The sequence below is a fragment of the Sebastes umbrosus genome, chromosome 5 (genome assembly GCF_015220745.1).
Source record: "Sebastes umbrosus isolate fSebUmb1 chromosome 5, fSebUmb1.pri, whole genome shotgun sequence".
Taxonomy (NCBI): domain Eukaryota; kingdom Metazoa; phylum Chordata; class Actinopteri; order Perciformes; family Sebastidae; genus Sebastes; species Sebastes umbrosus.
In genome coordinates, this window is record NC_051273.1 from 12,654,575 (window position 1) to 12,681,488 (window position 26,914).

The 26,914-nt window shown below is 39.7% G+C and overlaps 1 protein-coding gene across 2 annotated transcripts; it reads left to right on the top strand.

Moving 5' to 3' along the window:
• Nucleotides 1-1,919: 1,919 nt before the first annotated feature.
• On the top strand, nt 1,920-26,914 carry LOC119488877 (regulator of G-protein signaling 8-like). 2 transcript variants are annotated; one of them, XM_037770860.1, is made up of 5 exons: nt 1,920-2,152; nt 15,669-15,782; nt 17,782-17,843; nt 22,867-23,033; nt 24,751-26,914. In XM_037770860.1, exons 2-5 carry the CDS (start codon nt 15,682-15,684, stop codon nt 24,943-24,945), a joined length of 525 nt encoding a protein of 174 aa, XP_037626788.1. In that variant the 5' UTR covers nt 1,920-2,152; nt 15,669-15,681; the 3' UTR covers nt 24,946-26,914. The 2 variants fall into 2 exon arrangements, with proteins under 2 accessions (XP_037626788.1, XP_037626787.1); XM_037770859.1 differs by having other exon boundaries at nt 1,921-2,152; nt 15,672-15,782.

Genomic DNA, 26,914 nt, shown 5'->3' on the forward strand with positions numbered 1-26,914 from the left:
CGTAATGGGTGATTCAGCGGTTACACTTGTCATTATTGCCAGGTGCGACTGGAGTAGGAGAATTAAGAACTCAGGCTTTAACTGTGTTACTCCTGATCAGAATTGCACCAAATCATTTGTTGCTTTTTTTCACTCTCTTCTTCAGATGCTATTTGCTTTCATTAACTGCCCCACAACTACTGTGGGAATGTGTTATCTAATCTGCTGTGATGTTACAATGTTTTTTCTTTGATGTATTATGTACATCTCAGTGATTGTCCAGCCTGAATTTAAGTGTAAAATTGTTGCTGGACATTCGTAGGAAAACGCACAAAAAAATAACATAACTTTCATAAGATATGATACGAACTACTGTATGAGAACACGTTACAATTATCCAGCTGTGCAGAGTTGGAGATAAAAACTACTTTGGACCTGCATATGCACACATATGCATGCCAATGCATATCCAGTATAGGGACTGTGGATAGAAGTACATCATGTAATGGTATTGATCAAGGGCCATTCTTGTTATTACTACAGCTGATTAAAAGACTGTATATACGCACATTTTGGAACTTGTCTTTGATTATTTAATTTCCTTAGATTTTGCTCCGATTTCGTTCTTTGATTTACTTTACCGATAAAATGATGGTGTTAATTGCTCAAACTGTAAAATCATTTTACACTAGCACCCCACTCTGTAAATGTGCATGTCTGAAACTGAGGGGGAGAGAGAGACAGAGAGACAGAAGGACAGAGATTTAGAACTTGTGTGTGTGTAGGCAGTGCGTTTGCACCATTGTGTGTGTTGGTGTGCGTGTGTGAGTGATTTTATGTAACACTTGGTTGTCTATTCAGTGGCAAGAATTATCTGTCCTCTGCCAGGCCGCCTCCTCCACACTCTCAGCTCCTTGCAGATCATATCTTCCTCTTCAGATTGCAATAAGATTAATGTTCTGCACTCTCTCTTCATTCTACAGTATGCGCTTTAATGCTTGTCGCATATCATTTTCCATATGTTGTTATATAAATAACGGCACATTAGCAATTCCTGTGTGCTTTGTATTTGTGCATATGCAATATTTATTTAATCATCTACCATTATGACGGATGAGATAATGTTGTATAATGTTTGTATTATGTTCATGGTACCTTTGAGTGCTAGTTTGCATGTGCACACTGTAGATGCTGTGTTATGTAACATCTCTCTGTGCACAGATGCACACATGGAATTATCTGTGGAATACTTAGTCTTGATGAACTCTGCTTTCTAGTCTTCATCCACTCTTCCTTCTTCCCTTTCTTTTTTCTGCCACAACTTCAAACAATTATTTCCATGATCTAATATGTCAAATAAAGTGTCAATTAACTTTCACATCAAGAGTTTTTTAGTTTATAAAATATCAGAAAACAGTGGAAAATTGCCATCATAAGTAAACATCTTCAAATAGCTTGTTTTGTCCACTTAAGAGTTGAAACATACTAAATTTGAAAATACTTTTTTTTAGGGAAAAAATGCAAAGAAATCATCATATATGAGAAGCTGGAACCAGCAACTGTTTTGCATTTTTGCTTGATAGATGACATCTGTCATTTTTAAAATTGACAAAAAAGAAAGTCACACGATAGTTCTTTCAGCACAAATGTGTTTCTATTCTTTTTAGTTCCCTGTTGACGTTTTGAGGTAGAGTCTCTCTCCAGAGCTCAAACCTTCAACAGCCTTATTCCAGACCTCCACATCCACCCCCAGCTCCCCTCCTGCACCACCCATTAACGTCTCCATCTCTTCAACACACAACATCACTGAACAGCACTCCTCCGCCTCACAGATGTGCTCGGTTTGTCTTTGGAGATTTCCCTGTGCGAACAAAACTCTCTTCCCCCCTCGATCTCTCTCTGATTCCACCCCCTCTGCCTCTCCCTCTATCCGTCTCTGCTGCTCTCTCCCCCCACGATTTCACACCAATGAGCATGCCGCGTGTAGCTCCCACTCGCTGGCATCAGAAACACTAGATATCTTCAGTTCCCGAGCTGTACAGATTCATGCAAATACACACCAGCATTGGCTAGACGGAGGCTGCGTTCTGCCAAAACATACGTTTGGGGATAGGCAGTGATAAATAAGAAGGGGAGAAAGAGTCCAGCATCTCTCGCACACAGCAGACTCAAGGTAAAAGATCCATATTCATTTATTGGGTGACAAAGTGTTATGTAATTCTGCTGTGGACACAGAGCTCTGGGCATTATGTGGGTCTTTGTCCTTCTAAATGGTTCGCTGGGCTTATTATTATCTTGCCGCTTTGAATAGCTTATTGTTACATCAGTGAAAACATTGTTGATGAAGTGATTTGACGTCTATGCATTGGAAACTGTAATCAAACTATTGGAAGAGAGGAACACAAGCTGCATACAAGAGTGTTCTCAATATTGCCTATTATCAAGCTGATTTTGTGGGTGTTTTTGTACACTCTGTTTGGCTGCATGTCCATATTTCTACCTAAGTGATTCCTTATTCACGAATGCTTTTAGTACCATTTCCTGTGAGCACTATTTGAAAATCAGTTCACACCCTCCCACCTTCCCTCCCTTGATGCTGAAAGCTCTGAGGGCTTTCCAGTCCAGTAAATGTCACTCATCAGAGCTATCAAAGATGGAGTAGGGCTTTGAAGCCCACACAAGTGCCACCTCAAGATAAGGTGTATTCTAAACCCTTCCATAACATCCAGATGTTTCACTTTTGAACCCCTCTACTCCTACTTACCCTACCCTTGACCATGATACTTGTTATATCTTGTAAAGGGTTAATTAGTGAGCAGGATTGTATTATCTTTGGACAGTGCCAAGCTAGCTGTTGAACCCTGCTTCCATTCTTTGTGCTAAGCTAGGCGGCTACTTGTTTCTTATGTACTGTACAAACATAAGAGTGCAGCTCATTCGCATTCCCAGTGCGTCAAATACCAAGGCTTTGTCACAGCCATCGGTATGCGACGCACCGGGCGTTCTATTAACTATAATGTGAAGCCATCCACAGCAACAGTAAACACTCCGAGAAAGTGTGCCGGGAGTGTGGTGACGTCGTTAAAAGAAGGAAAAGAGACACACTGGGCCGGCGGGAGGGGAGGTGGATGGATACAACAAACACAGGGCTTTCATCCAGGAGACCGCTGTTCGTGTCCCGTACAATCCACGTTACAATCAGCTGTTCGTTCGTGTCCCATGTTCACAACGTTCTGTGTCATTTTTAATGTAAAAACGTAGTAGTTATTTCCTTAACCTAACTGTAGTGGTTTTGTTGCCTAATTCTAAAGTGACGCCAAGGGAAAGTATAGTGGTTTTGATGGCGGAAATAAAGTGACGCCAAGGGGCGTGACGCCAAGCAAGGGCCATGACAAAGCGGCGGAATGTGACGCACTGGGATGAGAACGTGTTGAAGAGTGGTATCAATCTCACCACATTTTCAGATCAGCAAATAAGGTTTTCCCCCCCAAAATGTCTTCTTATATTTCTTTAACCAATTGCTTTGATTTCCCAAAACATAACAACATAATGTTAATTAGCACGAGTTACCAGGAGCAGATATTTTAGGGAAAGCAGATAAAATACTTACAGTGAACGTTATGCACACATGTTCAATGTGTTGGTAGTAAGTAGTTTGCAGACATGTTTAATATAAATGTTGCCTTGTTTAATTGATAAATAGTAACCAAGTGACGTTGCTGTGCTGGAATTCTATTCAGGCTAGGGACCTTTTTTGCATGTCAGCCCCCCTGCTCTCTCCCGATGTTTTCTGCCTATTCCGAATATAACTCTAAAAAAGAAAGCATATCCGATGGCAAACATTTCCCACAAATGTTATTTGGTGATGCAGAGTAGTTGTATATGAAGGTAATTATTAGGTTCCCAGATTTTGAGGTATAGGCCGAGCTTTTATTTCCTTGCCATGCAGCTGGATTCTCACAAGATTGCACGAAAATCCTTCTCGTCAGGCTTCGAGTAATGCATTTCTGTTCAGGCCATTCAGCATCCTGTGGGGAGCTACTGGCAGCTACGGGCATGGTTTAGGTGTGTGAGGCGACACTGAGAGGCAAATGTTTGTTCTAAACAACAGTGTTGGCTCCTGAAGAGGTTAGCGTAGATGCTGCAATAGCATCAGTTATATCAGGACCGCAGAGTTTTCTTCAGTGAAAGAAGAGCAAAGAACTGCACTGAAGGCTTTTCTCGAAGGAAAAGATGTTTTCGCTCTTCTCCCGACTGGCTTCGGCAAGAGCTTGATTGACGGATGGTTCATCCAATCGCCTGTCAAGTATTTTTTGAAAGTGCATGCCCTTTTCCAAACAGTTTCCAATGACAGCTTATCATATCATCATGGCTTGTCAGGTTATAGTCTTTATGCAAATGCAATGAAGGTAAATGTAATTTTGTTACTCTACTGTATGAACACTGGGATCTTTTGTTTGGTAGAGTAGATCCAATGAACTGTTGTCAATCAGGTCTGTGGATTATCCAGAGTAACCAGAACACTGATTCTGGAAAGACAATTTGCTGTTGATTTTTTTTAAATGTATTTTTTTTTGCTGTGAGCACCATAAACAAAATCCCAGCCATTGTTTTCAGGTGACAGCAGAAATCTCAGATATAAATATATATAAAATAAACTCTTAAAAAAAAAAAAAGATCTGCATGATAAAATCAGTTGTAATCCGTTTAATTGATTCTAGGTCTACTGTCACAGTGTGCAGCAGAATTGTCACCACATGTGGTGATTCAATTGTCAGCGTGTGCTTGCTACTGCATACTGTATGACAGCACCGTTTTAAATCCTACTCAAGAGAAATGCTTTCAGGATGTGCGATGCAAAATTAATACCTGGAACAAACTGATTACGTAAGTGGTTGAAGGCAGGATGAGTGGTTAGAGACATGCGCTCAGTCTGTAGCACTGAGCAGTTAAAGCTGAAAGGAACAAAGCACATGTCCAACTAAAAAAAAAATAATGTGAATACTGTACACCTGGGTTTATTGCACGTGATGGCATGGGTGACTGGATGGATGCGCTAATCCATCGCAAATATCGCACACATGAATACCATTTTGCTTTTCTTGAGTCAACCACTGAGTTGACTGATAACTTCCAGGCTCCATCACTGTTCTGTTAACTCGATGCAACATTAAAAGTCTACAGTTTGTATTTATCCTCCCGACTGCTGGATGGTTATAGCTTGTTAGCAAAACCCAACAAATAATCTGTAAACCTACAGTACAGACAAGCTCTAATTTTATCACCGAGCAAAATGTTCTGCGGAAGCAAATGCAAGTCAGTGGTGCGCCCTTATCATCCTGAACACCCCTGGCATGCATGTGCTTTTAATAGTCCTGTCCAGCCCAGTGACAGGCAGATTAATTTGAGTGTAATCTGACATAGCTCTGAGTCAGATACTCGGCCAAAGATTGGGAAGTCTTTTTTTTCTCCCCTCCCTTTGCCTCTAACGTGAGTGAGAAGAGCTTCAAGCACAGTCAGTTTTTATATTTGCCTGAGGCGAAAGCAAATATGCATAACAGTTTTTTATACAGAATATAAAGATTTCAAGAGTCATACCATATCAGGGCAGTAGCTGTGAAGAGCTGATTGGGTTTCTAAACACACTGCGCAGGATGAAAGCTGATAATTTTGCCATTGATTGTGGTTGATTTTAAGTTAATTAACTTAAGTTAAAGCTGCACTAATCAATTTTTTCGAATTATTTTATTAAAGGGACTGTTTGTAAGAAATCAGATATTTCTTGTTAACAGTGACACCTGTGGCCGTTAAGTCAATGAAAGTCAGCGTCCTGTTGCTCGCGCTCGTGCTTGTGCACGCTCTACATAGACATGAACAAACATCGCTCAAAACAGTGAGACGACACACGTCAGCTAAAACCACAATATCACTCTATATTTCACCTGCTCGGCAGTAATGTTAGCTGACAAGAGACAAAGGTCTCTCCATGAATCAATGCTGATCCTAGTGTTGGCTTTTCCTGCCTCAGCCTCCTGACTGCGGCCGAAGGGAACAGGGGAGACACCGGAGTTTTGGTCGGAGACGATAACGTTACTCGCTGCGGAGCCCCCGTCATTTATTTCTGCACAAACGTCCACTATACATTTACTAGATATTCTCAGAGCTAAACTGTCTCTTCTGCTGTGTGTAGTGTGCGCGCATACACGTGAGAGTTGAGTAAAAGAGCGAGAACGAGCGCGGTGTGTGAGTGAATGCAGGCAGGCAGAGGAGCAGAGTACAGCAGAGACTCTGGCCCTGGAGACCAAAGCTACGGTCTCCTCCGCCTCCTCCGACCGCGGCCAACACTGTTTTGCAAGACGGGCTTCACTAAATATAACTTTGCGGTTTTGGTGTTTCCGTGTAGTTTGTGTTGGAGTCTCGTCCGAACAGCGTAGCCACACAATGATTTAAACGTGTAAGAAGTTACAAACAGTCCCTTTAACAATGGTTCAAATAATTGTGTTCAATGTGAATTGTATATTTTTATAGATACTTCCCACCCCCAAGCTACTTTTTTGTTGCTTAATCTAAGCAAATTTCAAAATCACAATATAAAATAAATAGCTGGTTATGTCTGATAATATTTCATATTAGGTGAACTACAATACTAAGTTAAAAAATGTAGCAATGTTGATAAAAGCTTTTACTTGTTTGTCAGTTCAAGTCTGACACAAAAAAGTGGCAACAGCAGAACACCTGCAGGCAGGAGAGTAACATTAATCCAGATGAACATGATGGTACATGAGGATAAAATTATTAACATAGTAATATTTGTAGAGCAGATGGGCAATCTTTTTTCAGGTTGCCGAATAAGCTGCAGAGATATATAATGTGCCATGTCCCTGTAAGGCTTGCACAGTGCATTTCTATTCTTCTGGAGATTAAATTCGCTGCTGAAGCTTGTGAACTGGACACAGATTAAGCCGATACATAATAAATAGATAGAGGAGAGCCTGCTCGGCAGGGTAGTGACATTAATCTAACCGTACATGAGTGTACCTTTCTGAGTAGAAAATAGATGAAAATAGTATCGGGGCGTTGCGTGCTGAAAAGCCCCTGGGAAGCTTTATCCCAGGTTGACCCATGAGACTGTTGGAAGTGAGCAATGTGCTCAGGTGTCATCACAGGAGGCCCTCAGAGGAGCGAGGGGCCACAGAGTTTTATGGAACATAGCATAGTAAGGAACATGATTATTGTCCAATGTTTTCGTCAATGACTTATTGTTTTCTAATATTATGTCCCCAACGATGACATTGTGCATTTCTGCACATAACAAGAGCTCATTGCTTTTGTTTTTTTTTATTTTCAAAACTAGTTTTTAAAATACAAACTAAATTATTTTGATTATAACAAAACTAATAAATACTAAAAGGAAAAAGAACAATTGTGGAAAATTCAGAGTGAAATCAGTTACTGACAAAAAACACAGACAGAAATACTGTAAGCATGCACGTTATTTATATATATATATATATATCTTTAGGAATAGATGAATGCAGGCAAGCTCTTATTACCTGTTTGCATATCAATAACTCTACTGTGTGTTCGGCGTATGAATGACACGGTAATTTGCAAGTCATTTTGCGTGCTATTAGAACGCCGTTCTTGCTTTAGGCGTGTCATTTGTACACCATGTGGTTTGTCTTGTCAGCAATGTAACTGCATCCGCGTAAATATGCTACGCTCAGAGCTAGTGATGTAGAATAAAAAAGTGAGAATGGTTATGGTGGGCGGGAAGGGAGGTGGATAGGTCAAACAAACACTCTGAACCAAAAGACATGTGTTCGTGTCCCAAAATGTTGTTATATTCAAGTATCGTTACTGTAGTGACTTTGTGACGAGTTTTCTGTACTTATGTTATGTTGTTTCCGTATGTATTGTACTTATTTTTAGCTTAACCATGATATTTTTCCTAAACCTAACTAAGTGGTTTTGTTGCCTAAACCTTACTGCGGCCGTTACAATAGTTTTGTTGCGTAGCGTGAAAATTACACGCAGAAAGAGACGTACAAATGACACGCTAAAAGGCTAAAATGCGTTCACATAACGAAACATCCTTATAATGTTATGCTATTTGTGCATCTTCCCATGAGATGGGATTGTCTGCCTGCTGCACCACTCGTTCTACCTGTCAATCAAAAGAAGAGCAGAGAAGTGTTTTTTACCAACTGTGCCACGTTGGCGGGTGTCAGACCAGCTGTATGTGTGACTATTACTCACAGCTGTGGCTATATATAGCACCTGTTTATTAATTCATCACAAGTACCTGTGAGCCATCGGTGGTGACAACTCAATCATTCATATTAAAACATGAAAAAGAAATCAATGATTCAGTTTAAAGCACTGTTATCGAAATAGATGTTTTAATGCTTCATAAAAGGACAAGAACAATCACATAATGCAATAAAAGGATACCTCCATGTAAACAAAAAGAATGATCAAATTGACCACAAAAAAGTAATTAATTGTGTTATTGTTTTTTTTTTAAATATGTCTTTGCTTACATTTTATAAATTGTTGTGTAGACTGCAAAATAAAAAAAAAATAACTGACACGGTTTTATTTCTATTATGAACATCAGTTGATGTGTGGGAAATGCATATTTTCTCTACACTGTGTATTCCCGGAAGGTTTTCCTGAGCTTGCCTTGACACAACAGGACTCTTGTTTACTGTAAACTGTGGTGACCAGTGTCCTCACACATGTCAAATCTATTTTAAACCAATCGACTCCCTTTAAAACGATCTGTTATGTCAGAAAGGGCTCATCATTTTCACTTTTACCAACGTTCCCTATCACGTTTCGCCCTTGTGTGCTTTTCCAGCAACACATGGGCACAAGGAGACGAGTCAGAGAGAAGCAATGGTGTTTGAAGCTGCGGGTGTTTCTGGATCAGAGTATAGCGGCTCCTCGGGGCAGATTGGGTCCTGTTCTGAAATCTACCTGCAGCATGGCCGAGCGCAACAGACATCTGCCAAGTCAGAAATAAACCCCAATATCAGCTTCTAACGGTGGCAACGCATCAGATGGTCTGACACATCGGGCTTCCGCTAACGGGGCAGTGTGCACACACAAATACACGCATGCAAACACACAAGTGCAAGACCACAGTTGTGCTCTTGTGACTCAATTCCCAAATCTGACAGCTATAGCTGCAGAGAGGAAAGGGACAAGCCTGGACTTGCCAAGACTGAATTGCTGTCCAGTCATCCTGGATATCTTGTCCTCTGAGTCACAGTGCATCTTAATTAGCCTGAAAACAGCTAAATCGGTGTCTTGGAATGAATAGAGAGTGAGAACGAGATGATTAATGTGTTTACATCTTGAAACATTTGGGATGGATTACAGCGGAATTTGAGAGGCGTCCTTTGGGATTTAAACATCCCCGCTTGATGCTTGTTCAGCATTTACCTCAACTGTAATAATCTTTTGCATTTGATAAGAAAATGCTTTTCTCTTGCTATCTCTCCCTATATAGCACAATAGAAATTCAACCTATACATTTTTATTTTATTTACTGTAGCACTGACCTACTCATAGACATGTGTATTGGCAAATTATGCAATTTTCTGCCTCTGCCAACATTTTTAAAATGCATTTGATTAACCTCGAGGAACTTGATTCCTTTGGTAGCATTTGGTTGAGTGTTTTAGACCCTGTGTTCTCTAGGCCAAACAGTGTCAAAGAAGCAAAACAATCCGACACAGCTCAGTGGCTCTGCAGAGAGAAGACAAGCGAATGATCCTGTTTTAATGTGTGTGAAGAAGTGGAGGGGGCAGTGTGGCTGACAGTGACTGAGTGAATTAATGAACAAGTTCATGAATTAGAATTAATTAATGGATAAGTGAGAGACAGCTTCTAATTTAGTGAGGTTGTGAGAAAGCCGGACAAGCCCAAGTGATATTGTAAAGGACTGGAGTGGACATAAACTGTAAGTAGGCATTATTGTTCGCTATAAGCACCATAGATGTGGGTTATTAGGGGCCTGCTACGCCTACTACGTTGTAAAAGTGAAAGCAAAACTTAAAATCAACACATTCTAACACGCTGTAAAACTGAATGAACAGAACATTTGTGAACTGTTGTATGAAACCTAAAGGAATAGTTTGACATTTTGAGAGATACACTTATTTGCACTTATTTGCAGAGTTAGATGAGATGATTAATACCACTATCATGTCTGAAATGGTAAATATGAAACCATTTACCAGATATTGTGTGTACTTTGAATTACTGCTAATAGATTTTTTAATGTTTCTTTTTATTATTGCTATTGTTTTATTTGGTGATAGTGTAGGCCTACTTGTACTAGTAGTAACAGTGTGTACTGTATTACAAATGTAAAATTAAATGATCTCTATTGGACTAAATTTGGTAATTGTGGATAGGATGTTATCAGCATTACATTAAAGGAACAGTGTGTAACATTTTGGGGGATCTGTTGGCAGAAACAGAATATAATATAAATAAGTATGTTTTCTTTAGTGTATAATCACCTGTGAATAAGAATCTTGTTTTCTAGAGAGGGCCATTTGCGTTTTTGCGACGGCCACCATAGTTATCATATACACGCTAGGCTAGGCACACGGGAGAAGTTTCAGTTGATTGCAATGTGCAACTTCACCGCTAGATGCCGCCAGATCCAACACACTGCACCTCAAACAGAATACAGTGCTATATAAAAACAGGATGACGCATGTCGGAGGATTGTCCCAGATTTAAGACAAAAACGTGATCTGCTATGATGGGGCGCAACGAAGTGTCCAAGAATTCAGCTCGACAGGTTGCTATTTTTAACTCGCACTCAGAAGGAATGAGAGCAGAGATGCGACCTGTCCTTTTGATGTTCTTCTTTGAACCTGAGAGACGGCATGAGACACACATGGCCTTCAACGTCAATGCTAACGTCAGTGCGGATATGTGCACCGTGAGCATCCATGCATTTGTTACCATGCTGGTTATATATGTAGTATTATACAATTCTGTCCACCCATTGGCATTAAGCACATTTTCTGCAATTTTTAGATGAATCCAATCTCATCATTATTAACAAACCCTGTTTCATAATCACTTTGCAGCGTGTCAGCTAATACTACACCTGCTGGATGTCTTGTCAGCATGCAGAAATGAGGAAATGGAGGGAAATCTGAAAGCCTGCATTGCACCAAGTTAGGTAACATCAAAGAAGATGCTCATACACACACAGAAAGACACAACTCCCATGATCCAGATTTTCCCTTCTTAATCCACCAAGCCCAACAGGCATCTGGTCTAGCGGATGTTGCTTGTACTGTTAGATTCACGAGGCGTGTACTTGTGTATATCTGGGACGTGAAAGTGCCATTGCTGTTTTTAGCCTCTTTCCTCCAGGAGCCGGCCTCGCTGCATGGCTGAATACAACATGCACTGCTTCCTCCTGACTACATGGATTTGTCAGGGATTTTTATAAATAGCTCAGCGGCAGCACGTGTCCGCACCACGCTGCCGACGAAGAATGCACTGCTCACATCAGTCAGAGAGATACCGATTTGTCTAGAGAGTCGAGCATAACAGGAGGAGGGAGGAGGTCTGTTATCATGTTATTGACGGTTTGGCTTACGCCAAACAGACTCATCAATATGTCCACGTCTCTCCTCATCAACTTCACTGGATGACCTTTGTCTGCTGAAAAAGACACATGCTGACACACATACAAATTTGACCATAATAAATTGTTGAAGTGTCCACTTCCAATATTATTGTATCAAAGCTGCTGTCCAATGTGCCAATATGTATTCATTGAATTCCCTTGTGTTCGTGCCACATAAAAAATTCAGAGCCAGATGTGTTTACATGAAATTCAAAGCACTAATTGCAGTCTGACAGCGTGTTGATGCATATACAATCTGTGTGAAATAACCTCTAATTTTCACTTATTATCGCTCTGTCTAATTATCCAATCCATGAATGGGGGCGCCCACACAATGGCACAGTTTGAAGGAAGAGCAGCTTGGAAAGCGTAACTCGGTGGTGGAATTTGACTGAGATGAAGCCATCAGCAAGGGCAAGGCAGGCCAAGTTTATTTGTACTGCACTTTTTCAGCAACAAGGCAATTGAAAGTGGTTTACGTAAGATATGAAAAGGCATTAAGAGAAGATGAAAAACACAAGTTTAAAAAGAGTAAAATGCTGATTTTTGATAAAACAGATCCAATTTTGACTACTATGTCTTTTGCTCCCCCCTAAAGACAATCTATTAACTTTGTACATAAACTGAATAATGACCGGAATGCCATGAAATTTGCTGAGGAAAATCACGTTCCTCAGAGGATGTATTCTTTTCATTTTAGTGATCCGCTTATCTTTTCTCCAACAAAAATGGGACCTTTACACAGTATGTTTTGTTATGGGTGCAAGGTCCGTTTTATGAGCATATTTATGCTCTTCAGAAGAATAATCCATTAGAATTGTGCGACTCTATTAGCTTTTGTGTGCATTTTATCATTAACTTTACATTTTTTTAACCTCCCTGGCTGTAGAGGTTTTAATAACAGCGACGTATCCTGAATTAGTGTGGAAAAGGTGTTCAATGTGTTGGCATTACTGCCGTCCGTCATTGTGTGAAAAAGTCAACCCAACAACACTCTTTTATAACCTTCCACAAGTCTATGGAGAAAACAACTTATATTCATGGTCTATACTTAGTGTGCTCCGTTATATTTTCAACCCTCTCTGAAAATAACTCCACATTAATAAATGAAGTGCACCTTGAGATTATGACTCACAGAGATGACACGCAATACCTTTCCAGTCCAGTGCATCTGTTTTATATATAACATCTGATACATAACATGGCGTTTCTGGGGCAGACGGCATCATATCTACAGTGCCTTTGAAAATAAGCTCTTCAGTGTTTTGATTTATTCTTGGTTGGTAAGAAAAGCTTCTGAAAGAGCATGTACGCCATTAACATGGAAATACTCAATGGAAGGATGGATGGATGAAAACAGATACATGCTGTTTTACTACCAACAAACACAAGCCTTTCACCTAAGAAACCAAGTTTCCCTTTCACGTTTCAATTAGCTGTTCGTTCATGTCCCGTTTTCACAACAATCAGTGTCATTTTCACTTTAAAAACATAGTAGTTGCGCCAAAGGTACGTGACGCCAAGAATATGTGACAAGTTGGGATGAGAACGTGTTGCCTCATCACGCCGTACTATATGAAAAAGTAGCGACGAGAACTACATTCTATCGTTTTTATCAATGCAGGTCCTCAGTTTATCACTTCTCTTTTCACATTTAAAACTGTTGCTCACCAGAACAGATCTCAGGACTGTCAGACTCGAGTTACCCCTCAGGTAAATACTGATCATGGGAAGACTGCCTTCCACTACTTTGCATCATATAAATGGAATAAAAAAAAATTTAAATAAAACTTAAATGTCTCATCCCACTGGCTGATTTTAAACGTTTAATTTCAAATCTATTTAGGTGGATTGTTGCTGACGCTGTAAATGCTTTTTTGTTATGTCTGCTTGTGTTCTTTGTATGTTATGTTCTTTTGTTATATGCATTTGTCTTTTTGTTTTGTCTAGCTTTGCTTGTTTTTCTTTCTCTCTGCTGTACTCAGGTCTCTCAAAAGAGATCTTGATCTCAATATATACTGCATATGTAAAAGCCAACCATCATGTAAATGTAGCATTGCTACAAAGTAAGCAGAGATTTCCAGGTTGTAGGGTTCTCTTATCAAGGTAAAACACAAATAAAGCATCCTCTTGAGGTACCTTCTTTGAGGTTTGACAGAATAAATAAACTCTATCACAGGAATAACAGGAAACCGCTTTCTTATTATTATTGGCTATTTGGAGGAGGGTTAAATGAGAAGACTGAGTGGTTCATAAATGTGTTGCTGTTTAACTCTTTATATCTTGTTTGTTTAACTTTAATAAAAAAAAGGCAAGAATATAGCCCGGCACAGAACTCCCTTTGAATGGTGAATTTATTGTTTATTTGTTATTGTTTGACCCTTAACTTTCAAGAGTGAAGCTTGGAGAATTTCACCTGAATGGATTAAGACTGATCTGTCTGTCCACCTGATGGTTTTCATCAATGTTTCCTGTGAAATAGACCTACTTTTACCCAAATTTTTGGGCCTTTAGTGGAGCATCTTTTCAATCGTGCCCCATCTGGAGCGACCTAAGTGTTCCGGAGGGAGAACATTGACAAATAGTACATGACAGCAGCAGTGTGCAAATAAGATGGGACAAATTGTGATGAGAGATGGGAATATGGTTCAGACTATCACTGCAACCCAAACTCATGGGAAGGTGTATAAAAACAACATTACAACGATATTCCACGTGTGATGAGGATGCATTTTAGGCTTTTTTGTACGCCACGCAACAAAACTACGATAACGTCCACAGTTAGGTTTAGGCAACAAAACCACTCAGTTAGGTTTAGAAAAAACATCATGGTTGGGCTTAAAATAAGTAAGTAAACAAAGTTAAAAATGTATGGTAACATAAGCTTGGAAAACATGTCACAAACGTCACTAAAAAAGACGAGATAAATGTCATTAAAGTAACTGGCAAAACAAAACACCAGTCTCGAACACCAGTCTCTTGGTTTAAAGTCCTGTGTTTGTTGGACCGGTCTTTTCCGCTTTTTATTCTACGTCACTAGCTCTTAGCGTAGCGTATTTACACGGCGCGGTTGCATTGCAGTCAGTGCAGACTACATGGCATATAAATGACATGCGAAAAACAAGAAAGCCATTATATATATTATATTGCACGCAAAATGCCTTGCACATTATCGTGTCATTCCTACGCCTTTTCCTGCAACCACTAAAAATGTAATTGTCTATTTTCCATAGCCAACAAATAAATAAACCCAAGTCTCAAATTGTTTTTATTATTTATTCTGTTTGATAATTCTAGCTGTTGGCGGGCACTGTCCTCTGACAATGATAACTTTGATGAATAGCTAAATTGTTGCATAGGAGGTTTTCTTAAACTCTGCAATCTACACTCAAACAAGAAACCTTATGAGGATGTGAAATTTGGTATCAGGGGTACTGATAGCTCCCTGCTGAATGAGGCACAGCCATACTGAATCAGCTTTTTGCATATGGAGTCGCACCTGTCGTCTACATCCAGTCCAGTCCTGTCCAGCCAGTTGGCCTTATCTCTCTGCATCTTATTTCTTACAATCAGTTTATTCATCAGGACTCCCAACAACATTTAAACACATATACATAGGCTAAATATCTAAAGGGACAGACCAACTACATGAAGCTAAAACATACGATTAGCCACCTTAGCAACAGTTCAAATGGGACGGCAGTGTTCTTGATGGTGCTGAGCTTATAGTTAAAATGCATTATAAAGTTATTTGTGATTTTATGTGCTTGTTTTGGTTGCACTTTCCACATCAATATTTTTGGAGCTGGTTGTTGTTTTAACCTACAACTAAGGCCTAGGTAGGCCAAGGTCACAACTTCTCAGTGGAATGGAATAAAAGATTTATTTGTAGCGACAAACATACCCATGCACCGACATTTTAATCTGCATACACTGCACACATGGAAGGTATGTTTTCTTTTTGATTTTAGCGGAGATATACAGTGAGGAGAAAACATTAAACATTGTGTGTTTTGTTCAGCAGGATCAGCACCATGAAGACCAGATTAGGCTGCCTGTCCAACAAATCGGACTCCTACAGCGACTTCTCCGAGTTCCTGCCTCCTCTCCACGAAACCACTGCCAGGTGTCTGAAGTGAGTATGCCAAAAAAATCCTGTGCCTACTTCTGTGGGACTACCAAACTTTGAACAAATTAAAACCCAAGCGTCTGTTGTGTTAAATAACTCTAGATGCCACACTTGGCCTTGGACATGTTAATAAATAATAAATTTAAAACTCTTGAAGTAAAAGCTGTCTACTTTAAGACATTTATTAGTTTTTAGTATTTTAGTGGGATTTTTAATGTAATATATTGTACTCCTGTCAGCCAACATGCCGGCAACATAGATTGGCGGTTTAACTCTCTGTTGTTCAATATACCAAATGGGTGCATGATACAATTTTAGCCTATTTCATTGTTTTTTTTTACCAAATCAGGAGTTGTTTTGTACTCTCAGCCTTGACATTCAACAAGGCCATTGCAAATGAATGCCAATAGAGAAAAATTCTCTCAGTGTGATTAGATTGGTTTAAACTTAAGCTACCCTGCCATAATCAATATGATATATTAAGCACAACCATTAGTGGAAATGAGGTCAGTCATTAGGCTTCATAATGCCTTAAAGGGGCTCTTTATGATATCGAGAGCATTAATATACCATCAAACCGCTATTTGCTATGAGAGATATAGTAGAGTAATGTCTACATTAGCAGAGAATGAAGTTGCTCACCAGGCATTTAGTATGCAATATACTCTGCGTAAATATACTGCACTTAGAGCTATTGATGTAGAATAAAAAAGCAAGAATGACGGCTTATGGTGGGCAGATGTGCCGGTGGATGGGTCCAACAAACACAGGACTTTCAACCAGGAAACCGGTGTTCAAGACTGGTGTTTTGTTTTGCAAGTTAGGTTAGTGGCGTTTTTTAGTGACCTCTGTGACGTGTTCTCCGTACTCATGTTACGTTGTTACCTTACGTATTTTTTCTTAGGTTTAGTTTAGTTTAAGCTCAACCAGAGCGATTTTCCTAAACCTGACTAAGTGTTGGTTAAACCTAATTGCGGTCGTTAGAATAGTTTTGATGCGTGGCGTACAAATGACCTGCGAAGAACTTAAAAAGCGTTCGCATGACACACATAATGTCTTTGTAATGTCGTGCTATTTATTCGCCTTCCTGTGAGAATGGGATGGTATGTTGTAATCCAAGCTTTTTGCTTTGTTGACATAGCCGTGCATGTGAGCGTGCCCCATTGGCTAGCTCACTGCCACCGCTCTGCACTGCCCTCATATAGGTGGTTACAGCTGATAATGCCATCCCGACTGATGGCGCCATCGCGGAAGCGTAGCACACACTCTCTGGTTTCCCTCAGGTTAACACTGTTAGCTCTGTCAGCAGTGTTGCCATTGTTTCCACTCTTAGCACCAGGAGCTGAGAGCCACCGGCTCAGCTGTCACCATGTTGACAGCCATGCAGAGGCAATAGAAAGGCTCCGAATCTTGCATTCAGCACCTTTAAATTGCAAATATTTCACAACATGGATGGTATATTAAAGCCTCATGAAGTTTAAAATACTTCCAAGAAAATGTTTGCATCCATTTCTATGCAAATTAATCGATGCTCGAACAAAATATCCTATCATAAACTTCATAGAGAAAACGGTAGCAGGTTTAAAATGTTTAAGTTATGTTGTTATTGAACTTTTATGTTCACGACAATGTGTTTCATAAATAGTCTAATGTTCCAGACATCATCTACAAAGATGGAGGGGTACAATAATGTTAATGTATCTATTTAATATCCAAGAGAGTGTTATCCCACCATGATTTCACCATTTCATAAAAGAGCATTACAATTTGCAAAAAAGGTCTCCTCTCGTCCTTCCTGTCATCATTCTGTAAATGGAACCAGATATTACAATAACTTTACGGCCTTGAGCGGAAGCAGCGCTGTGAGCAGGGGACAAATCAGACATCAAACTCGACTGCCCTTTAAATAATACATACAGCACCATCTTGTGTTAAAAATGCATGAAAGTACCTTGGTTGGTTAGTATCTCACTCAGGCAGTCTCCTTTGTCTTTCTCTCCATCAGAGTATCAACGGATGAGGTTGTCCGATGGTCAGAATCGTTTGATCATCTCCTGTCTCACAAATGTAAGTGCACATGTTCTATTTTTCAACACTCTGCACACTGCACAGGTCACATACCGCCAGCATCAAGAAAATTAAAGCCACTTTAATATAGCGATAAAATAGTCCTTTCCTGTTGCTTTAATAGTTTCTATTTTTCACTCAGTGCAAGTCCATTTCCCCCCTCCAAGCACATCTTATGTAAGGGTCTCATCTCTGTGTTGTGTGGACTCCTTTCCCGCATAATGAGTCACATAATTGTCTGTGACCTTCCCAATGGACGAAACACACACGGGCACAGACTCAGTCACACACATCCATCTGCACAAATAGGTCTTGTGTTTATTTTCGAACTGCTAACAAGCTTTGTGATGTAGCATCGGTGGCATCGAGTTCATCCAGCTGACAGAAAAGTGGATTCAGAGCTTGTCCACTTTGTGAGATTTCTTCATTACCGGAAACACTCAGCACACACTCTTGCTCCTCTTTGACTGATATGACTAGTCTTTCTCGGTCTCCTGTCCTGTGTTGACCCGCCCATCCACGCCGTCCTCCTCCCTAAACAGACTTACGTGGACTTTGATTAGAAACGGATATGTGATTTGTTCAAAAGAAATGTAATCCATTAGAAAATATCTTCCCTCAAAACGTACTGGACAATGCAGTTTCGTAAAATGAGATGTCATTTTTAGGAGACCAGTCTGCTTTTGCTGTATTAGTAGGCTATGTGCACATTTACGTGCATCAAGCATATACAGTAGTTGACACTACACACATTCTTGGTGAATGTAAAGGGCGTTAATGCAAACACAAAGTGTTGATGGTGGTAATGTGCCCCTACGTGTAGTAGTGCGCTAGCAAAGGCAGGGCAGAAAATGACCACCAGCAAATGTTTTATGAAGAAGAAACACATTCACAATCTGCCTATTATTTTCTCAATTAATTGACGTAATTATTTTGGCTGTAAAATAGTGAAAAATGCCCCGAATACATTCCTAAAGCCCAATGTTACAACTTCAGGTGTTTTTCTTTGTCTAACCAACAGTCCAAAATTCAAATATATAAAATTTACAATGATATAAACCAGAGAAAAGCAGCAAATGTTCACATTAGAGTAGCTGGAACCAGTGGATATTTGGCATCTTTACTTCATGAATGCCCTAGTTTTAGTCAGTTATATATATTTTTTAATTGACTAATCAAAAAGGAAGCTCCACAGGGTTTTTTTCAGGATTTTAATCAATTGTCTACTGACACATCAACGGATATTGATTGTGGCTAAAATACATTTTGCTGCCGGAACCGTCCACAGCAGTACATCGCTTTCGCTTTGGTGGTTACTCCTGTCTGTTTCCCCAAGCTGGGGGCGCACCGACAATCATCTATTGTAGGTAGATGTGGATAAGTATCTCAAACAACCCTACTCGAAAAAAAAAAAAACTGTCAGTGTGTAACTATGGTAACACAGTGTGTTCACAGTAACGTCTACTACTAAACGGTTGGTTTTTAGTGTTCGCTGTGCTGAAATAAAAGACAAACCTGTCGTGTAGTTCAAAGATAGGAGTTGTTTGTCTCTACTTTCCTGTAGCTTCTACAATATTAGTATTTACTTATGTTCATAAAAGAACAGCGAAAGAAAGAATAAATGAAAGAAAACGTGTATATGTATCTTTCAGGACCTTCGCCTTGCTCACAGGCCATCCTTATCATAATAATACTACTTTAGGCAAAACGAAATTCAGACGGTGGCTGGCGTGACCACGGGTTTGCACCACTTTTTTCTCTTAAATGTATGACTTTATAATCTTGCAAATTTGTGAGTTTTTTTCTTGTGAATTTACAACTTTAATCTCGGAAGTGTTTTCTCTAAATATTACCCCCCTCCCCCTGGCTCCGTAATTATTATGTTTTTTAACCTACAATGGAACTAACACGCCATCCTACAATTTAAACCAAAACATTATGTTTGTTTTACTAAACCTAACCAAGTAGTTTTACTGCTTAAGCCTAGTAATGAAACAGTATTGTTGCGTTGTTTCATTTTGTTTTGATTTACAAATTAACCACACGTTTAAACCGTTTAAAACACGACCGTAATCCGGGAGAAAATAAACTGTAATTGAAAAATTTGAAACGAAATTGAGGATGCAGTTGTAGTTGTACGGGAACGTAATTTTGTAGGAGACAGGGTTGCAATCGTAGTTACGTTTCAAAGCTTTGGTCTGAGTTTGCAAAACTAGGATGCACCACTGTGCTAACAAAGGGATCAGAGACAGCCGGCCTAGACTGAGAGGGAGCTGTAAACAGCCTGCAATCACATGAACATTGTCTGTTTTGTCCTGATCGAGGTTGTGACATAACACCTTTGTTTGACACATAACTAATGGAGCGCTAATATTACCCGCGGAAAACATAAAACTTGTCACACAGCCAAGAATAGAGCCGTCTCCATGGCGGAAGGAGCGTGATACACCTGCGTATCCTGTTTCAATTTGACCAAGCTTTAGTGAGATGAACTACAACGTGCACATGAACACACACAAACATGTTCATTACATGAGTAATGTCAAAGCAATAGGAACACAGTACAGAATGTTCCCTCAACAGGTTATTACATTCACCTAGGCATTAATTTAATTTAAAAGAAGGGACAGTGTACTACAATTGGACCTGACTGCATATTGTGTCATTCTCCAGAGTGTAAAGCTGATTATGTGTTGGCTGGGGGCCTGACCTGTGCACACTGTCTGCTATTATATGTCTTGTTAGTACAAGAACATTGTGCGAGGTTGACATGCAGCATAGCCTTTCAAGCTTATTGTGTCAGGGTTACAGTTTGCATTTTAGGCAAGGTTATTATCCAGGGTGACAACAAAATGACAGCTTTTCAAAAAAAAAAAAAAAAAGGTCAGCATTTCAAGTACTGAGAATAGCAGGAGTGTTTTAAACTGAGCAACAATGTATTTTTTGACTTGGCTGGTCCCAGTGTGCCACATGAGTCTCCTGCGATTGTCTCAGTCCCAGCTGCAGTGCATTGTCCTAATGACTCCCAGCTGCTTCTAATTGCTCTGGTGCATTTAAGCTGAGTTTCTGGACCGCCTCTTGTCATTTCATCAAGTGCACTTGCTGCACTGACATCTCAGCTAGAGTTCATGCTTAAGTTCATGTTAATTTGCCTATAACCTGCAATAGATTTTTGCCTCAACTCAGTCTTAACCTTCACTTTGTATGCCCTCTTCCTTCTCCCTCAGTCAGCCTTGCTCTCAGCAAAACACTGCCTCAGTCTAACCTCCTCAACCACCTACCAAGTAACAGACCTTTAGCCCCTCTTCTTTCCAAATGAAAGCTACCTTAAATACTTCACCAGCCTTTGTCTTGTGTCTACTTTTGGGTCTACCCTGCTTTTTTTTGTTTTTACCACTATTGGGCATTGTTTTTATGAGTATAGGTCTCTGTTTTGTTTATAGTTTGTGGTGTGAGCACATGGATGGCATAATTCACATCTTGCTGTTGGTGTTGTGCTATTCTGCTCATTAACAGTTGTTGGTGGTAATGTGCCGAAAAAAATAGCAATGCACCAACAAAGGCAGTGAAGAAGACTACGAGCATGAAAACATGTATGCCCTCAGGAAGCGAGCCAGGCTTTGAAGCAAATTTTCGTAGTGGCCAAACGGCGGTACTACAACTTCCATGTCCAAAAATACTTTTTCCCATAGACTTACATTGGGAAAGATGTCAGTAAATCAGAGGATGATTTTTTTTTTTTTTTTTTTTTGGGGTAAATTAACTTCCCAGAAAGAACACTTGAATAGCCCTTATTTAAATCATTAGGTCCTAAAACTTGTAAATAAAGTTGTAAAATGCTCTAATGCTCGAATCCACAGTTGTTTTCCTTCCTCCGTTAATATGAATGAGCCCGGGTCCGAGGCTGGGCCGAGCGGCTGGGAAGCGGAGTTAAAGAAAACGCTGCTGCGCCTGCTCTATGGGTTCCAATGGATGAGGAAGATCACCGGATGATCCGGGTACTTTATCACTCGTCAGTCGAGCCATTTTGGCTTCATGCGCCACTGAGCAACTCTCATATGAATGAACAGGAGCCTGCCTCCAACGCTGTATCCAGTTCTCTTTATACATCCATGGTATGCATGCATTCTTGCATGTGGACATTGCAGAATTGAAAATATTTACAAAACAGGCTTTGCAAATGTTTTATGAGGATGGAAATGTAATCACACTTGTTATACTTTAAAGTGTCCAATGACCAATATTTTGTATGCTAACAATGTGAAACTATGTGAAAGAGGTGGTTTGTAGTGATGAACCTGGAGATAATTATCACCTGAATCAGCAGCTCCCCTCAGCTTTATGGAGCTTTATAGCAGGGAACACTATAAAAGCTTGAAGACTCCCTGTTGCCTGTGACGTCTGCTTCCCACTTGTTACCACGGTTATTTGGGGACTTCTTCAAACAACAGTGTGTGTGTGTTTGTGTATAGCCCCGTGTCCATGTAAACCTGCCTGTTGTTGTTGTTGTTGTTGTGTACACTCATGAGATTATGTGTGTTTCTGTGTGAGTAATGTTGTTGAATATGCATAGATGGACCATCCCCAGTTTTATTAGGTAAACAGCAGAAATGAGAAGGGTGGAAATAACATGTCAATGTGACATTGGGCCCAAAGAAAAACATGCCCTTCCTCTGTGTTATCATCAGGGGGGAGCACATTAATTGATCACTTATCTTGACTAATGAAGACAGCACAAAAAAACGCTCTTTGTGGGAGTATTTTGTTCCGATTTGTTTGTGTTCTAATCATGAGAGCTGTTTCCCGCTCCAGGGAACAAGAGTGTGTACGCACTGGAAAAATGTCAACACGGGGTGAAGGGTATTATCACATGATCAAGCTACTCTACGTTGAAGAAGAAAAAAAAAAACATCCTGCTGTACAGGAATAGGTGGTACACTGCAATATCAATCATGTTTTTGACGTGCTTTTAGTTGTTTTTACCTCCTCCCCTTACCAGTCTGATTCATTTTGTCCTTTCCAGATGGCCTGGCTGCCTTCCGGACATTTCTCAAGACCGAGTTCAGTGACGAGAATATCGAGTTTTGGATGGCCTGCGAGGAGTACAAAAAGATCAAAAGCTCAACCAAGCTTGTGTCAAAAGCAAACAAGATCTTTCAGGAGTTCATTGATATTCAGGCACCCAGAGAGGTGTGTGACTGGTGTTAATGTGTCCTTATCTTTACTTAATGACGCTTCAGGAAAGCTTTTTTTCAACATCAATATATAGTAATTGTGATATCTTGATATAATCATATACTGACCATGATAGAGACCAAGGTCGGATCAAGGTTTAAGACTCCATTTGTTTACAGAGAAGGACTCATATGATTGTTTTTTTTTTCTTTAGAAGAGTAACAAGGTTTAGGTATTTTTTGCTCTATTAAAATCAAATATCACCTTTTTATGAAGTTCAGTCCTTCAGTTACTTCAAGCATTGATTATTGTGAAACCGTGCCGCCATGCCATTGTTCCGACGGCCCATTATTCCAAAACCCCAATAATCTGAAAAATGTCCCGACAGCCCGTTATCCCGAACAGAAGCACAGAGCTAATTATTATGCAAAATGACGTCATCGGACCTAACCAGTCGCAATATTATTTTTTTTCTACTATGACTAAGGCATGACCTGTCCTACTCTGCCTCTGGTTGGCTTACCCTGATATTCTTACCCTAAACCTAACTAATCTCACTCCTCATGCCCAGTGGGTAACCTCTTGGTCTGAAAAGTGAAGCCAATGCAGAAGTGCCTTAAACTTGCGTTCTTTCTAATAGCCAGCAGGGGGTGACTAATCTGGGTGCATAAAGAAGTCCGATTATATAGAAGTATATGAGAAAAGGACCCTACTTCTCACTTGATTTATTACCTCAGTAAACATTGTAAACATGAGTTTATAGTCTCAATTGCTAGTTTCAAGTCTTCTTATACAGCATGATGTTCATTTAGGACATTTTGGTCACATTTAGAGTCAAATAGGCAATGAAGCAGGGTATGCTTTAGGGCGTGGCTACCTTGTGATTGACATGTCGCTACCGAAGTCTGAGAATTGTCTGTGTTTTCATGTTACACCTTTAACCATTTCACAGTGTGTTTTCAGTTCATGAAAGTTAATTGTAACGTTTAGTCGCCTACAAATGTCTTATTCAGCATTCTGTGGTACTTAGCTTTACCCTCTCGTGTCACTTCTGGTTGCAAAAAAACAAGATGGCGATGGCCAAAAACCAAGATGGCGATGGCCATAATGCCAAACTCGAGGCTTCAAAACGGCAGTCCAGAAACCAATGCATGACATCATGGTGACGACGTCCACTTCTTATACTGTATGCAGTCTATGTGCTGTACCAACCAACGAAGGCATTCAAGGCAAAGAGACAGGAAGGTGCGATGATGTCGTTCTGCATAATAAGTAGTCATGGGCATCTGTTTGTTGCATGGAGAGTCGGAGCAATGAGCTTTCAGAACAATGGGCTGTCAGAACAATTGGCAGTCCCGGAAACGGTGGACCCCTATTGGTCAGAACTGCTTGATCATAGCACACTGATTGGCTAACGTGATGAACCCACCTCCAGCTTGTTCGTTAGCCTATTTCCTGTTTTCGTTTACTGACCAGCTCTCAGCAACAACTCCCCTGAACTAAACCCCAAAATAGGTCTTTTGTCATTGCCTTCCCAAATGAGTGTTTTCTGATCTGCCACTGTTAACGTTATGGTTATGGTTTGGTTAGGTTTAGGCAGCCAAAACTAGTTGGTTAAGGGACGATCATGGTCAAGTAGTGTAGGGCGTGCAGAACAAACGTTGGCGTATGTGACTATGATGATATGACTTCACATGAGTCACCTTTGCCTTTGCCCTCCTTATCCTGGCAGGTAAACATTGACTTCCGCACCAGGGAAAAGACCAAGCGGAGCCTTGAGGATCCGTCCCCAACCAGCCTCAACGAAGTCCAAGCTAAAGTCTACAGCCTCATGGAGAAAGACTCCTACCCACGATTCCTCAGGTCCAAGATGTACCAGGAAATAGCAAACAGGGCGCATGCACAAGCCCAGCGGAGGTCTGTTTGACCGAATATGATGGAGACCACAGACGACATAAAACTGGACCTACACTGTAAATCACTCGTAAACCCTTTTGACATCATCTCTGAATACTGTGAATCTACAAGGATGGGGCGACATGCTTGACTGTTTCCTTTGTCTACACCAGCTCCATGCATGCAATCCCTCTAGAAAAGACATATCTTGGTGGACTGCTGTACAGTACGGAGGAGGGGATTTGATGTGAATGAGCTTATCGTTTTACCTCCACTTAGTGCTGGGCAAAAAAATAACCATATCATACGATAACAATATTTATCACAATATACGCTATTTTAGAAGATATCAGACATATAATATGTCAATTAAAATGTATACTGGTAGAACAAAAAAGCATTTGAAATTATACTAACCACAACTACTAAATAGAGCAAGCAGCGATTGAAATGCCACAACCAATTCTTGATTAATGTAAAATAATTTTCTGTAACTCAAAATATATTTTTTTTAGTTACAGCTGTTAAAAAATGAAGACCATGAGATGCATCTGAAATATCTAACTATAAGCTTGAGAATAAACTTTGAGGATTGTTTCAGTTTAATCTTAATCCCAAGATATATGAAACACAATGGATAATAAATTCAATACCTTGACTTCAATAACTACAGCGGGTCCTTAGTATTTATTTTGGAGCACTTTATTGCCCTGTTTGTCAAAGAAAGGTCTTTGCTTCGGCATGACCAAAATGTTTAGACCTTTTACCACAGATATCCATTCCTTTTGGTCAGACATAAAATAAATGAAATAACGCCATTGTCTGACGTGCAGTTTATTCGCACATCTCCATAATTTACCATACAAGTACAAGCATTCAGATTGACTTGTTGGGGTTCGACACCTTGACCAAATGTACCGAGTTGATTTAATTCCTTCATCAAGAAAGAAATATATATTGAGATATCACTATTGTTTTATTGCCCAGCACTAACCCAACTTATCTTCAGTTCTTTGTGAAATAGACACCGTCATACGCAGGTAACTATAGACCTGTTGTGGTAGTTTGTGTGTTTACGACGAACAATGAAGTGAGGGAGCACTTAATAGCTGAAACTGTGCCAAACTAGATATTGCACTTAAATATTGATATAGCTACATAATCCTGTGTATTGTAAACTCTTGCAGGCATTCTATGTGACACTTAATGTGGAGTATAATGAAGGGTTGGGTTAATCTTTTGCTCTCAATTCACTCCTGTCCAGGAAGTAGAAATGTGCTATCAGTTTTGTTGAACTTGCTCTTTATGGTATACAGTGCATCCCATTGGACCAATCATTTTGATTCTGTCAGTTTATTATCATTCATATATTTTTGATTTGATTTAAGCTATGTTATTGGACTAAAATATCTTTGGACTACTGATCAATGTAGGATTTAAAATAACTTAATATTTACACAAAATTAGGAAGTGCTGACTAAAAAGTAATTATACCTTACTAAAATGGAAATTGAAGTTTATTACATAACTAATTTGCTAATAATCTGTTTACAGTGTTTCATTAAACTGAAAATTGAACACTATGCTCCTGCTAGTGGTGAATTGAAAGCGACAGCCCCGACCCGCATAGAATAATCTGTTAGGAGATGAAAAATGTGTAATTTTCAGCATGATGCAATACTCAGAATAACTACTTAGATATTCTTTAACTTGTACAGTATGTTATGAACATGACTGCAAAAAAATGTAAGTAATGACAATGTGTTTGAAATGTGCTCCCTCAGCATTTGCACTCCTTTTTAATTAAATAAGATGATTTGAAAATATTTCAGGGGGACAAATATTTTTCTTTATTGCATGTGCACTGTAAAGGCCCAACTGTTGGAAATACAACAAAACTGGCTAAACAACATATCGCTCTATATGATATGTTACTGTGTTCCACATGAATGTAACCTCCTCCCTTATATTTTGTGATTAAAAATGAATCTGCATCTATA